The 16,445-nt window shown below is 36.5% G+C and overlaps 1 protein-coding gene across 1 annotated transcript in view; it reads left to right on the top strand.

The window, feature by feature from the left end:
- The window catches only part of ZNF277 (zinc finger protein 277), a 33,047-nt gene extending 18,652 nt beyond the window's left edge, over positions 1 to 14,395 (top strand). The window contains exons 5-11 of the mRNA XM_010706868.3: positions 670 to 780; positions 3,579 to 3,711; positions 10,351 to 10,418; positions 11,497 to 11,593; positions 12,416 to 12,458; positions 13,053 to 13,227; positions 14,064 to 14,395. Of these exons, the coding sequence (XP_010705170.1) occupies positions 670 to 780; positions 3,579 to 3,711; positions 10,351 to 10,418; positions 11,497 to 11,593; positions 12,416 to 12,458; positions 13,053 to 13,227; positions 14,064 to 14,256 (820 nt within the window). The 3' untranslated portion in view covers positions 14,257 to 14,395. The remainder of the gene's footprint in view (positions 1 to 669; positions 781 to 3,578; positions 3,712 to 10,350; positions 10,419 to 11,496; positions 11,594 to 12,415; positions 12,459 to 13,052; positions 13,228 to 14,063) is intronic.
- Positions 14,396 to 16,445: the final 2,050 nt, after the last annotated feature.

The following is a 16,445-nucleotide window of genomic DNA, read 5'->3' as shown; positions in this document are numbered from 1 at the left end:
GACTGTGATGAGAGGAAGGTTCAGCAATGTCTATGCTTGGATTTTTCTCTAGTCCCTAGAAGCTGAAGCTGATGAATAGAGATGTCAGCCACCAAAGTAATTAACCGGTGCACTTCTATTAGAAAAATATCTTACTTTAATATTTGTTGTGCTAGTTCATGAACTAACTGTCATGAGACAGGTTAGTTTTATCCTACTGACGATATGTTGTTGTGCTACTTTTGAGTGCTCTTTGTGTTTCTAGTGCTGCATGAAGCAATATTGCTATGGAAGAATATCACCCAAGAAACTTTTGTTAACCAGCATAGAGAAAACTAACAAATGGCTTTTCAGAATGTTTCTTAAGGCCACTCTTTGAAATGTGTGATTTGCTTATTCAAATTAATAAGTGAGATTTGCTAAGAGAGGGTCAAAATAAAACTGTGTTGTAATTTTCATTAAAGGATTATATGGCATGCATGCAGTTTAGCCAGTTGAAATGTCACTGCGCATATAGTAGATCTGAAGTTGAATACTTCCTATTTGTGTTTTTTTCTAGCTGTGGCAGCAATGCTATTAGTGTTTATTTAATGTTGACTTTGCGTTTTTAGAGCAGCTGGCATATTTTGACTGCGTAATTCTCATGTATATTCAAAAATACATAATGTTCTTTTTGAATGTCTTTTTTAGGTCTGTCCTTCTCAATCATATGGCAAGAGAGCATGCTTTTAACATCGGGCTGCCAGATAACATTGTGAATTGCTACGAGTTTTTGGCTGTATTACAGGAGAAGCTTGACAAGTAGGTTTGGTTTTCATTGTTATTATATTTAAATGGACTTGAGTGATATTTCGTTTAACCTTGGAATTAAGTTGGGTTTAAATTGATTCAGTATTCATGGTTAGTCAAGAAGAAACTAAGAGAGAATGTAACTTGCATGGTTATCTTAGAACACTTTGATTTATCAAAAGCTAATTCATAATACTTTGTAGTACACTTTGGCTGGAATAATAGTTACAGGTAGTGCTTTAGTTATTATGTGTTACAGTTTCCACTGATGTCAATAGTAGCATACACCTTTTCCTCATAACTGCTAGAGTCAGGGATCTTCTTTATCACTGTAACCATCTTTTTGTTAAACATCTCTTCAATCACTTAATATAGAGTGCTTGTGCCAATGATCTCTTTTATGTAAATAAATATGTATCAATAATATGTGAGATGTTTGGTCTGTGCCTTTGCTACTGCTTTCAGAGTATATCCCAGAGCAGAAGGGGAAGGCCAATCAATGTACATGCTGATTCAGAAGCGTGTAAATCTGAGATGGCTGAAGAAGTTAAAAAGAGAAGAACTCCTTCGGGAGAAGAAACTTTGATAGCAAAAACCAACAAACAGTTAACTTTGATTTTTTTTTTCAAGTGTATATGTGCCCTTTATGGATTTAATAAATGGGACAGGCAATATGAAGTATGCCACTAATATAAATTGGGCTCTAGCAAAACATGTACTTCCTTAAGACTGAAACTGCTGCTTTAAGAAGCCTACTAGATTTTAATACAATCTGTAACTAAAGATTCTAGAAGAAATTTGCATAAATCTAAAACTTCAAAATTAACAGCAACAGAACAGGGATTTGTGAGAACTGTAATATGGAAATTAGATTAAGTATCCTTCCAGATGAATTTAGGGTCCTTGGCATGTACTTCTGCAAAAAAAGAAAAAGAGATTCAAAGGACAGAAATGGCAGTAGTGATCCCTAATTTACAGTCTTTGGCCTATCAAGGATCATGCAGTCATGACAGATACAGGTAGAATTCCTCTAGAAATGAAGATATTTTAAGAATATCTTTTATGCTATGATTAGTGTTTCCTAATACTCCTCCATATACGATACCGATGAATCACAGCTTTACTATTTATCAGGAGGAGTTCAGAGTATCATTTGGATGGAGGTTTTTGAAAGTCAACTAAGTCTGTAGTTAATATGCACACTGAACTTCCTTCCAAAGCAATGAAAAGCCACTCCTCTCCTACTGCTAAGAATAGACTTAATAGTTCTGCTAGTAGAATAGTACTTGAAAATACTTTCTAGAGCAGAAAAATCTCATTTTAGACAACCATGACTACATTGTATATACTGGGAAAAAGCATTACATATATTTCCTGGGAATGCCTTATACAAGATCATACTCTTAATTGTTAGCAGATAGAAGTATGCTGATTTTAAAACATTTTCTGCCATCAGACTTACAATCCATGAGCAAGGCACTAGTCAGATTCTTAGACTACAAGTACAATTAGAACTCAGAATTTCTTGAACAGCCTAAACTTTACAACAATTCTTGAAGGCTTTCTTTTACTGCTATAAGATAGAATGATTGGCTCAAATTTGGTTAAACTTGGAATCCTACATTGCTTTCAGCCTCTCAGTGTAAGTCATTATTTCTCCATTATGAATTTCAGTAGTTCAGCAATTCTAGCGCTGTACCAATTTGTTCGTGGTCATGGCCGTGAGCACCCACCTGATATTCTGTTATTTGTGAACTGTCCAGTTCAAGGAACGGTCACATCGAGGCCTACTGTGGTTCTTAAGGCTGAGAAAGACTTCAGTTCAGTGTATCTGTCACAACTATCTAGAAGCTCAAGATCTACAATCATTAAACAAGGACATTCCTGTAACCTCGGTGCTCTGGTGTTTCTCTGCTGGAAAAAAAACTGGCTGTTGTCTATTTCAGGGATAGATGTCCATTTAGACTGAAGTGCAGATTAGTCTCCTCATAGTCCACTGTCTGAGAAGAGAGACTACTTAATGCTGTCTAGGCTCAACTTCAGGTACCAGTTGATACTGTAGGAGAGAACAATTCTTTTATAGTGCTCTGCTTGCAATAAAGAATTTAAGGCAGTGGATATACTTCTCTTGTGTGCGCTCTGGAGGACATACTGTAGTAAAGTTTCCATTTGTTAATGAATATTTTCAGTTTCTTAAGTAACATATAAATGTATAAATATAAGTATATAAATAAAAATATAAGTGTGAATAGTATTAATAAATTTGATTTGTCAGGATTACAAAGCCTAGTGATCACCCTGGCAAACATTTTTTCAGCCACTGTCTTGGGTTAGAAGTATAAAGTTCTGTTTAGCTAGTTTAAATTGTTCCTAAAGGTATGTAGGTTGTTGTTTTGTTAAATTAAAATTGTTACTAAATTTCAATGCAACGATTAGTCAAGGGTTGGATTCCAGGGTAAAGGCATTCCAAGCTGATGGTTCATTTCTTAACCAATCAGTAGCCCTCTCATGTCCTGCTGGGATGATTTTGGTAAAGCAGCCTGCAGCCTTTTCCCTCATTTTACTTGTGGAGCAAACTGTAAACTTTTTTATTATCTGTACTTTCATTTTCTGTAGTTTTTGTTAGGTGCTGTGTTACCTGCATGTATGATTACTCTACTGTGATCTAAGATGAGGTTTTTTGCAAATAAATTAATTTTCCTTTTCATTTAGCTTGCTTTCAGAATTAGTCTTACTGTATACCTCTCCATCTTATTTAAGGGATCTTGTACTATTTTTAATGTGTTGACCTGTTTACCTTTTTGTTTTAGTTTGCAGTGTTTGTACTGTGAAAAAGTCTTCAGAGACAAAAACACACTTAAAGATCACATGAGAAAGAAGCAACATCGCAGAATCAATGCCAAAAACAAAGAATATGACAGATTTTATATCATTAATTACTTGGTAAGAGGTTCTATAAATCAACTAAAGAGCTGCAGACAATGTCTTGTTAAAAGTGAGTAATTGCATTTCAGCAATTAGTAAAAAGGTCAAAAATCAAGTCAAGGACTCTTAAGAAATATGCTCATTTATGGTATGATAATCTGGATAATTGTTAAACTAAGAAAGGGTAAACATTTGTTGTTGAGAATTGATTCTGAGAGATGCAAGAACGCAGCTTGAAGAGATGCTAATCATCATGTCATTAGTGCTCGGTCTTTGCTTTAAGTATCAGAAGGGAAAATGAGATAGAGTAATGAAATAAATGGAGATCTAACTTGAATGCTATTGGTTTTGAGCTTGTTTTCTACAAACCTTAGTATGGAAGTGCTCTTCAGAGTATAAATTAGATGCAAAGAGGTAGAAAATGAAAGACATTGAGATGAAAGAAAAAGTTTTTGCTCTTAGCCTCCAGGTAGATGTATGCTTTTAGGTAATACTATTTTTAATCTCACATCTGTGAGAGTATGTATGCATGTGTGTAGCAAATTTTCACATGCTGTCTTCAGCTCTTGAATATAAGAGATGCTTCAAGAGCTTTTGTACTCTCCTGGAAATAACTGTATTTCACCTGAACTAGTCTGTGTGCCACCTGCATGTATTAATATCCAGGTTATAAATGAATTTTTCAGGCACCTTTGACTGTTTCACCTTTTCTTTCCATTTAATCTCTCGTTGGGTTTTACTCCAATCAAGAAGTTGGATATTTAAAGCTTTACCAAGTCCCTCCTACCTTAGGTGGAGTGAATTCCCTTTGTGATCCTGTATATCTTCCTTCCAAAGATCAGTGATCTGAAACTTTTATTTTCCTTTCCAGAAACGTGAATACGACTTTAAAAACTTTAAACTTGCTTTAAAAACTGATCTATACTTGCTGCATAGTGGTGAAAAAGTTAGGAAGTTCTACATGTTGGACGTTCTCAGCTTCTCAACAGAACTTAGTTACTTCTTCCTTGAAAGTTAACAGACTCAAATTTAATGTTTTAATTGTTTCAAGTGATTTTAATAGCTTTATTCTTCTCTGTTAGTTCTGTAGTCTTACGTTTTCAGAATGCAGCATCCTCTTTAAATTCCTTTCCATCTCAAATTTGCATTTCAGTTCAGCTTTGCATCTGTCCCAGCTTTGATCGGGAAATTGAACCAGAAGCACAGAAAACTGTGTGATACGCATTCAGAAATTTTAGAGACAGGCAGGGAGGTTATAACATCGCAGAGGACTCAGTGGGCTATCCCACGTTCACAATCAGAATAGCCCAGAGCAAATACAACAAGGTTAATGTTCGTATATCTAACCTCTTTTCCCATTCTTCCCACTTGCTCCAAAGCAAATGACCTTGTCCACGCTGTCTACTGCAAATGATCTGTGGCCTATACACTTGCTGAACCGTGTCGCAGTATTCTTTGAGTAATGCTTTTGGCATGGCCACTGAGCATTCAGACTGTTAGACAGCGTGGGCAGTCACAGGACTGGACAAAACAATACCAGGGAGGTGGTGGAGTCGCCATCCCTGGCAGTGTTCAAGAGATGTCTGGATGAGAAGCTACAAGATATGGTTTAGTGGCTTGTAGTAGCAATGGTAATGAGAGAATGGTTGGACTAGATGATCTTGTAGGTCCTTTGCAACCTTGTGATTCTATGATTCTAGGGCAGGGCTCAAGCCAGTGCCTGGACCTCTGTAGTTATTGTTGGGATTCTGGGCAGGATTTTGCAGAGTGTCTTCTTAAACCAGCCTGAACCAATTCAGATATTGCCTATTTATTGACATAACTTAGAGACATATTTTTCACATCTTTGATATTACAGAGAGAGGATAGCGAATGTCATTCTAATCAAAAATGTCCGCCAAGATGTTTAAAATTAGCTGGAGACTGTATGTGCAAGGTTTCTGAGGGTGAGCTTCTTGTGCAGATTCTGGGACTCTCTGTGATCACAATTTCTTCTCTGACTGTATGCACTCTGCTGCAGCCATTATTTTTTTTTTGCACACATTTTGTTTTTCACTGCATTCTACGCAGCAGATTGTTTCTACTCTGTTTCTGATTCTTCGAAATGTCTCCGTATCAGAATTTTTGACATTTCTTCTTTTAAGTTAGGGATTTTTTAAATAAAAATGAAAAACTCTGCCTTAAACATTTACAGAATTGCTCACTATATAGTGTGTATTTGCACACTGTTAACATGGGACCAAATTTTTCGTCAACATGAAAATTTTAGAATTCTCCTATGTTGTATAAAGCATGTGTTCTCAAAATAGCTTTTGGTAAACCCTTTATTTTTGCACAAAGTAGGAAAAGAAATTAATGGAAAGAACCTTAATTTGTTCACTGAAAGCTCAGAAGATTGGCTTTATACATAAGAAGAAATACCATTATCTACGGCTATCACACTATATGTAGTGTACAGTAGACTAAATTAATATGATAAGACTTTTTTCAATCTGAATTAAAATTCATTGAATTCTGGATGTTATGCAGAGTGTGTTTTCCAATGACTTGAAGTCATTTTACTTCCTTTCCCAGAGCTGCTCACACTTTTTCTTTTCTGATGAATACTATCAAGCTTTACTGACCTCTCAAGAAGTCTTAAGGATCCATTATTCCCACTGCTCCAAATGTGCAGGGGAATTATTCAATTTCACACCTACAGACACAGATTGAGTATTTTATTTGAATTGACAGATATACTTTCAATATTTACTAAAGATTTAATCTTGACCAAAAGATTTAAACTTACAATTTATTTATTTTTTTGTATGTTTTCGCAGAAAGGTTTGAATTTGGGAAGCAAATTACAGATGCCTTTTAAAGCAAATTTGTATATATGTTAATGTGCTTTTTTTTTTTTTCCCATTATATATTATCTTCACCAAGCACAGTGTAAAATAGTCTTTTTAAGCTAGAACTGGCAATTGCCTTTATTTTGCACGGAGGGGTTTTAAAACCTTTTTGTTCAGATGTTCTGAGAATGCCCATTGCATTGCCTTACAATCTTCTGGACAGTTCTTACTAGTGTTTTTACGTTGATGGCAAAACTCCCATTGACTTCTTCTAGAGCATAAGGCTTTCCCTTCATTCTTTCTGTCCATCCACTCAACTTTTCTTTTTACTTGAGGTTTTAGTAAAGTTATGAGAATATGTTTTCATAACAAAAGTTATATTTTTTGTATGTCAGTAATTTGCTCTCCAAAATTTTCTATTTGGTATAGCAATGAATAATATTGCAAATTCTTTTGTAAATGTTTTGGTATTCTGAGATTTTTTATGACTTCTGTCATGACCCACAAGCTACTTTGATTTATCTACCCCCATATTATCCATACATTCTTTTGCTCACAGGTTAGTGTAAAAATACCATATTACATCTTACGCTTAGCAAGAATAGAAGGGTTTTTTTGTCACGTGCATATGTAATAGATTTATTTCATAAATAAGTTCAGGTACTTACTGAATTAGAATGGGAGCTTTGCAATGATGCAAATGACTCAAAAGGCACTGGTGTCACTTCCACAGTGGATTTGGAGATCTTTTTTCAGTATTGTGTAAGTATGAAAGATGGTATCAGTCCTATTCCAAAATGCTTGAATAATAAATTGGAGAAAAAAAAAAAAATCAAGCTGAAGAACTGAGCAGCAATGAATCTCAGAGATATATTTGAGTTACTTTATTTTTCTCTTCTCCAAAAAAACCTTCCTACCTAGTTTTGTCTCTGTGCCTTTCTTAGTCTCTGTCCCCGTGAGTCACATTGTACCAAAGATCAACTAAAAATAGGGAGGGAAGAACTCTGGAGTCTGTGATACATGCTGGGAGTCAGAAAGAACAAGGCAGTAGTAAAACTCTCCTGTTCCAACCCAGAAAACTGAGGCAGACCTAAACTGAGAGGGCCTTCCTTTGTGTATTTGAGAGATGGTCACTATCAGCACTTTAAGCATAGAGTATGTGTTGTAGTAGATGATGATATTTATTTTCAAATTGTCTAATGGCACTTATCTGTAGTAATGTAACATCACCATAATGAATGTGCATATGACTAAGTTAGCTGAAAACGCTACTTATCACCTACTAAAAAACTTGTTTTCAAATTGGCTTTACTTTTCATCTTCGATATTTTCTTATTGCCAAGCCCTGAGTCATCATTATTAGCTGTTACTAAAGGGGGAAAGGAAGAGTTATGGGGGTTACTATTTATATTTAGCCTGTTCTGACTTAAGTAGTGCACATTTTGTAAAATAGTAAATGGAAAACCTCCTTCAGTTGGTGATAGTTCAAGTCTTAATAAAATGTGCATGTTCATTTCTCTTCAAGGAGAGATGCAATCACCAAGGAGGAAACACTTCATGTTAAAATTAATCCAGTGTCTATTAACTAATGATGGGGTAAGCCTTTTTGTGATAAAGCATCACTAAATTCTGCAGCAATATAAAGCAAATCAGATGATCATAATAAGGCAGGTGAGGAAAAGGATATGGGGAAGTTTGCAGGGAAAGCAGCAGCTGTTTGGATTTTCTGAGCTTCCCAGGCCTAAAGGTCTATTTGCATGTAGTTCAGTAATTGCTGTTTGGGGAAAAATGCTTGAGATAGCAGCTGCCTGCCTGATTTCTTCCATTTCAACACTGCTCATGTTGGGGTATATTGCCTCAGTGAAGCATGCTGGCCGTCTCCCAGCAGAATCCTTGAAGCTCTGCTCAAGTTGAGGAGGTGAAGTGCTGGGGAGGCAGTTAATCTCTGTACATTTAGACTTCATTTTAGAAGAGGAAATTCTAAAACCACACCCATTTGCATGCTCTCCTCATTCATCTGCAGGGCTCTCATCACCATAAGGTATGCAGCATGTATTCAAGAAGTAGTTGGTTTTACTTGGATATATAGCAAGGCCTTTAGTTCTTTTAGTCATGCATTTTCTATTTAAACTATAAAAATGTCAAGTCTAGGGGATTTTTTTGTTGAGGTTTTGTTAAAAAATTCTTAGGAATCTCTAGAGATGTTACTGAGAGCTCTTGTATCTCAGATGAAAGGGCAAGAGAACTTGAATATATAACAAAGCCACCCTTGGTCCCAAATGCTTATCAAGCTGTAATGCTTTAAAAAAGGATGAAACCTTTATAAATCTTTCGAAGAACTCTTTCCCATCCAATTGCTCGGTTTCTGTATTTTGACACTTTCATCATCATGTCCCTAGTTATCCATTTACCTTGGAATTTTCCATTGATACAAGTTCTGAATAGCTTTTTCCTTTTGCCTTTTTCTCTCCTCTGAATACAAGTAGGTAAGGGAAGCAGACTTCTTACAAGGTCCTTTGCTGGCTTCTTTGCAGAAATACCATAAAGAAACAGTGACAACAAAGCTTGCGCATAGTTCTTTCCCCCTTTCACCTTTAATTAAAAGTTGAAGCTTAATATTGGCTTCTGTTTTGAATATGCTCTTTTGTGAACATATACTCCAAGCTGCTAAGGGAACAAATGCGAGCATTCTTCCTTTTGCAGTGGTTGTGAGCTGGTATCCTCTCATTAAGGTGTTAACATTAGAAGCCATAGGAAACTAGTGTACAGCTGTGAGAACATGTGGTGAGATGTGTTAATGGCTTCATGTTATCTCACAGTAATGGTGACATTAATGAGTCTCCCTCGTAACTCAGAGAGTTTGCACACTACCATGTAGCATCCCTGAATTAATTACTGAATTTTCATTCTGTAATCTATAATGGCATTATGTTTAGAGCTGTCTAGGGACATTTGTGTATCATTTATCTGATAGACAGTAACAGCTTTGAAAATTCTCATTAAATTGTTAAATGATGGATATCTTTTCATTGTTTCTCCAAACAACCATAAAGACACTAATAACAATTGCTACTAAGGATTTTATTACATATATTTATTAGAGAGGTTATTGGAATAAAATAAATGAAAGAATGACCTTTTTATCTGCCACCTTTCCTTGTTGGAGATGAGACCATCCACTGTGATCTTTGTGAGCACCTCACAGCCATGAAAAGCACGCATTCAGAAGCACTATTATTTCAGTACTGGTTAGTTGGGTCTGGTTTACTTTCAAAGGCAGGAAGAACCTGTCAGTGGAAAGAAAAACACTAGCTAAAGATCACTGCTGGTACTTCAGCTCTTTATTGTCTGTTATTTATATCGCAGTCATGCTGAGAGGGCCTGCCATTGTGCTGTAGCTGCACAAAAGTATGGTGACGGCTGAAGATCTTTTAAGTATAAATAAACAGTGCAGAGGGTGAAAGGAAGGACAGAACATTGTGAGTAGGGATGCTTACATTGAGCAAGCGTGATGGCAAACGGAACAATGTTAGCATACCCTCCTTAGGAACTAACTAGTGGTATTGCAGCACTGGCTTTACACACTGCTTGGATGCTCTTCTTGGGAGCTCCGTGCTAAATCACCTTCTTCCCGGATGTAGTGTGGGGAATGTCCCACTAAAAGATAATACAAATTCTTATTTGAAGTTATTACCAGCACAGTGCTGTATGGCTGCCTTTAACTCACAGAAATATCATGACCTCCCAAATGTTCATTCATTTGATACATAAAATGTGGTGTCAGTCAATAAATGTTTTATTTTTCCTTTTCTTCTTTTTTCCCCAGGAATTTGGAAAGTCCTGGGAGGAAGTGCAGTCAGAGGATGATCGGGAATTACTAGATAACCTTGAGGAGTAAGAGCTATTTATATGCCCTTATAAAGAACTGTAAGAGCATTACTGTTGAAAGCAGTTACAGGAAAAATGCTCTGCATAGTTAGTACACAGTTAAAATTCATTTAAGCCAGCGTAATCGACTTCAAATTGTTTTCATCAAAGGCATTTCTTCACAATGAGGTATAAATTTTGTACTTCAACCACAAGCCTATTTGTTAATTTACATATAGCTCCACCAACACCTTTTAGGTTTTACAGTGATGTAGGCAAAACCTTTTATTTTGTACTTAAAGTGAACTGGATTTTTTCAGATTTAAAATTAGGAGTAAGTTTGAAGTAAATTTGTCAGTGGTGCTGACTGAGGACAAAACCTGCCTATCCTCTGTGCTCTTCTTGGCTCCAGGCCCTCTGATTACTACAAAGGTGTCTTCCTTGACTGCAGAGATTTGGACAAACAGGGAGTGGTTTGTGGGCACCAGGCTCCCTGATCTTCCTTAAGCTTAATTCTGTTGATTAAAAACTGAGTACAATCATATTTTCATCTCTAAGCAGTATTGTGAATCTTAACAGACAAGTGCTGGTATTTATCCTCTGCATGCATATCTAAATGTGGCAAAAATGAGTGTCTCTTTCAGAAATAATAGTTGATGAATAAGTATCAGACTGATTAAAATGTGTGTTATGCTTGTATCTGTGGCTAACGTATTGAAAGACTAGGAAAGTTTGAAAGACCTTATAAAAATAAACTCTGAAAGCAATTTTTTATAACTTGCCAAGCTGATTAGAAACTGAAGTTAAGACCCTGATAGTAGTGGAGGGAAGTTCAAGCACGGTGTACTGCCTGCCTGCACAGGAGGTACCCAGCAATAACTGCTCTGTTATTCTCAAATTTCCAGGGCTTTTTTTTTTAGACAGAAAACTAGTTTCTAATCATATATTCAGCTGTAAGTCCATACTTTTCCACTCCTTCAAAGTATTTTGTTTCTCTGGATTTATTTATTGTCCTGTGAAAGCAGAATCTGTAGTGGTCTTTCACAAATGACTCCTCTCTTTTCCATAATTAAATGTTGTTTTTTTTTTAATTCTTAATCATAAGAGACTGGTCTGACTGGGAAGAGCACCCTGTGTGTGCAGTTTGCCTGTTCTGTGAACAGCAAGCAGACACCACAGAAAAGCTGCACCTTCACATGCAGGTAAGACTTGTGGTGATTGATGGTTTCATACTGATGCTCCACCACACCACTCTCTCATTTCCCCCTCTTCAAAAACATAGTGGGAGAAAGTGCACTGGAAAAGGGCTCAAGATGAGGATATGGAGATCACTTGCCAATTACCATCACGGGCAAAACAGCCTCAGCATAGGGAAATGAATATTATTGTTTGTTGCTAACAGGCTGAAGCAGTGAGAAACTGAAACAAACTAAAAACACCTTCCCCAACCCTACATCCTCTTCTGCTCCTCCTCCCAAGTGGCACAGGGGAATGGGGGCTGCACTCAGTCTATATTGCTTCTGCAGTCTCCTCCACATTAACCAAATACTCTTAAATATCAGTTCTTTCATCACTTTGGAATTCAAAAGTAGGATTGTAGTGCCTTTGTTAAGATCATTTCAGCTGCTTAACTCTCTTTAGTGCAGAACTAAGGCATTGCATCTGTAGCATCTACATCTACAGCATTCAGTTTTACAATGAGACTATGAATAGCTGGTACTTTTAACTGTATAGACTGATACAGACAATAAAAAGGTGGAATTTTTAATATTTAAGTGGCTTAATGATTTAATAAGTTTGATGGTTAGTATCCATGTTTCAGTTTTAATATACTATTTAATAGGTGCATTGCTGTTCAACAGAATATAAACGTTTCTGATGACAGAAAACATTTGGGGGGTTATACCTTGCATTCATGTTTGCATATGTCTGTGTCAGTCTATGAAAGGCTGTGTTTTATATGAACTAGTTGAAATAGCAGAAATTAGATGTTTTTTCTTTTTTCTTTTTTTTTTTTCCTCCAGAAATCGCATGGATTTGACTTTCTTAAAATAAAATCAGAGCTTGGTGAGTAAGAGATGCTGTACTTGTCAGCATTTGCTGTTAGTCTGGAGAAAACCACATCATAAGAATACTGGAAAGCAACTGTATCAATTTGATTTCTGTTTGGGCATCTAAGTTTTCCATTACAGATACTGTTTCAACTGGCTTACAAAAGACAGCCAAACCAACTATTTTTCTGGAACTGTTGTTAGTGTCAAGTATTTGTGCTATTTTCTGTACAACCATTTGATTCTTTCAGAGTGGCCCCTACAAATAACTGTTCTGTAAGTCTCATGGCTGGCTGCTGCAGCCTGGGAATAATCATTACTATTAAGATTATTATTATGCCCGTTAAGACTTGCTTACAGCTTAGGAGACTGGGGTCTAAGCTTTGTTTGGCCAGTGTTTGCATTCTGCTGTAGACCAGGAGGAGGCAAGCTGTAATTTTTACAGTAAAATAAGAACTGGTTCCCCTTCATCTAAGAAGAAACATTTGTTCAGTTAGTTTGCAGTGCTGGTCTTCAGTAACCCTTATCAACCTTTATGTTTAAATTAAGAAAGCATTTGTAAATTAAATTTTATATCTCTTAAGTACTGATATGCTGCCCTTTCTCTTAGGTCTAAACTTTTATCAGCAAGTGAAGCTAGTGAACTTCATAAGGAGAGAAATCCATCATTGTCGTTGTTACAGCTGCCGGGAGAAATTTCAGTCTAAAGGAGGATTGATAAGTCATATGGAGGAGACAAAACACATTACATTCCTGCCAGCCAGGTCTACCTGGGACCAACCACAGTAAGGGCAAACATCTTTCTTTCAGTATTTATACTGCTGCTTGATAATGTCTGTAAAGCAGTAAGCTGAAAGTTCTGGTTTTTACCAGTGCTCAGAGCTCAGATAATAAGTTGTGTCAGAACAGTTCAGAATTAGAAATTCTCTTCTGTCTGAAGCTAAAATAAACATGGAGTCCTCTTTTAGTTGCATGCTGGATTCAGTGTCACCATGAGTTGTGTCTGCAGTGTCAGGTTAGTATGCAAGAGAAGTTCCTTGCTGCAAAGTAGTCTTTCGTGTGTGTTTGCTGTGTCTGGCATGTATGTCACTGATAGTAGAGATATGCTGTGGATACACAGAAACACTAGAAACACTAGAAACAAATCAAACCCCTTCTTTTGCACATCTAATGTAGATATATGTATAGTATCTACCTAATTTGAGCTCTTTACGTGGTTTTCTCTGTAGCAAGTGGAGAGAGAGTGTAACATACCACTGATTCAGATCGTAAGCAGGCTTCACAAGCCTAGGGGATGATGCCACAGGGACTGTTCTCACTTTAAAAATCTCAATTCAGTGTTTGGTGTGGGACAGATCTGGATCTGTGGCTTCAGTCGTGACTGTGTGGGGAAGAAATAGGGGAAAGGCTTGTCTGTTGCTGTCTCTTCTGTATAACTTCTAGGGTGCATGTGTCTGCTGATTTTTTGAGCATGCTGCTTACTCGTTGCAGATGACCAGACTTTCTCATTTTTTCTTTTTTTTTTTTTTAATTTAATCTCATAAAATAAGTCCAGCCTACTTGAACCAGAATATGTGACTATCTAGTAATATTCTATTCTATCACACCTTGTTGCTTCTAGGTATTATTTTCCTACCTATGAAAATGATACACTCCTCTGTACACTGTCAGACAGTGAAGATCTGATACCTGAGGATCAAAGCGAAGCTGTCCCTGTTGTAAGTGAAGATATATCCAGTCTAAAAGCTCTCAAACAGAGCAGCATTTTAAACCAGCTACTGTGTGAAGAGAACAGCAGCCATGATAAAAGTTGACCTTGAATGATCTTTGAGTGTTTCTCCTGGAATACAAAAAATACATTCTTTCATTCATATTGAAATATGGTATATATGTTATCTCTGGGCAAATATTACATGTATGGGAATGCTAAATAAAATTTACATGTAAACTTTTTCAGTTTTATCTTCCTTTAGCTTACAGCTTTGTTTTAGAATTAACTGCTGGATTTTATGCTTGGTTCTTAGAATACTCCTGATATTGTTCACAAATAGGATTTTTCTTCTTTCTGAATCTGTCAGAATCAAAGTTCTACTTTAAGGCCATCTTGTAAAAAGGCATGAGCAACTGAGATAACATGTCTTCACACATGAGCCAATCCGTTTTAACTCTTCATCTGTTACATAAAGCATATTTTGCTGTTTTTAAACTTAGACTTCTTCAAAGTGAATGTGGATCTGCGTAGCTCTACTATTCATTATTAATATATAAGATACATAGTTCCTGTTCTTAAAACGGGCTCAGAAACTTCAGTAAAGCTCTCTCTGGCTCATGAATATCTGGCTGCGTGGAATGCTGCCAGTCTGAAGCCTAAAAATGTATTGGAAATCTTCAATCTTGGTAGAATCAAAAATCCACAGACTTTGAAGTAGACTTCTTGTATGATCATGAACTAAGATACTACTATTTTAAGAGATTGTAGACACATAAATCCAAATTAAATCCTCAGAAACTTTATTCAGCTGTTCATTAGAGTTACTATATTTACTTTAAGACAGAACTTAAAAGTTCCCCAAGTTACAAAAGGTCTTCAGCATGTTCAGAAACACCCCAGTGTTAATAGAGCAAAGCAGCTCATAGCATAGCTCACAGCATAGGATGGTCAAAACTAGGTATTCCTGACTCCATTTTTCCTCTTCAATTTAAAGTAGTTCCAGAGTTCAGGTTTGGCTTCCTGTAAAATGCATAACTGCTTTCAAAACTGGTAGCACGTTCCTTTTTCTTCATTAGTCCAATGTGTGTGAGTCTCAGCTCAGTGCCCTTCCCTGCCTCAGAAGAGTCAAAGCCATAGCTTTACCTTTGCACACTTCCCTTTACCTGAAATAGATAGCTGTCAATAAGAGTTACTATTTGTCGTTATATGGTGATTGAGAATTAGATAGCAGTCCCTAGGAGAAGGAGCTAAAGCTCAAATCTTTATGCATGTTCTGGTAAGCTTCCATATCTAGCCTAATTCACCCTGCAGTATATTTGGATCAGTTTCTTTTAACTTGTATTGAACTTGCATTCTCCTGGCATTACTCATCACCCACTGGCACTTCTTTTTGCTTCCCTTTTCTTATTTGCTCTTAGGCCCAGGTGCTCCAAAGGTAAATTACAGCAACAACATACTGAAAATGTATTGTGAAAGTCAAAGCAGCCTCCTAACTGCACAGTCAAGCAGGCATAGAAGCTATTTCTCACTCTGTCAAGACAAAATGAGATAGAAGTGGATCAGCAGGTGCTGAGAGTACAGACAAAGGAAGAGAGCAGGTGTAGTCGCGTATCTGCATTGGCTTTGATTAAACAGGTTCAACAATTTTGGGGTTTTGAGTTTTTTTGTTTGGTTGGCTGATGGTTTAACTGGAACATCTGACCGTCTAAAATAAGCTGTAGTCTGTACTTCTTGTAATTATATTAATGTCAGCTAGTGATGGGCTGTTGCTGTTGATTTTTATTTTTTTTCTTTTAAATAGTTTTCTTCCAAAGCAGCTACTGTTCTTCCTAAATTAGAAATTGATTTCAGTTTTTTCAGTCAGATCCTCAGCTGAGGTGGAAGAAAGAGTTGGTAGGGTTTACATTAACAATATGAGTGTTGAGCAGAGTTAAAAATCAGTGAGGGAACTACAGGTAAATCAGCAGCCCATGGATGTGTTTTATGGCACGTCCGTCTCAGAAGGGCACACTAAGGGAAAGATAAAATTTTATTGATATATCATAAAGTGAAATTGCAAAATGTTTCCTAATCAAGAGAAATGTCGTGCTGAGTCACTCAAGTTCCTGCAAAGTGAAATCAAGACTATTAGCAATATGAAATTGTTACTTTTTCTGCTTCTAACAGAAGTCTGATTTTTGTGATTTTTCAGGGTAGAATTAAGAAAGGATGTCAAGAGGTATTTTATAAATAACATGGGTTGCTTGACTTTGAGTAGAGCACAAAAGGTACATATGAAAAAATGAACAGCAT

This window comes from Meleagris gallopavo, chromosome 1 (assembly GCF_000146605.3).
Source record: "Meleagris gallopavo isolate NT-WF06-2002-E0010 breed Aviagen turkey brand Nicholas breeding stock chromosome 1, Turkey_5.1, whole genome shotgun sequence".
Taxonomy (NCBI): Eukaryota; Metazoa; Chordata; class Aves; order Galliformes; family Phasianidae; genus Meleagris; species Meleagris gallopavo.
The sequence above is the reverse complement of the archived record's forward strand: the minus strand, read 5'-3'. Positions and strand labels throughout refer to the sequence as shown.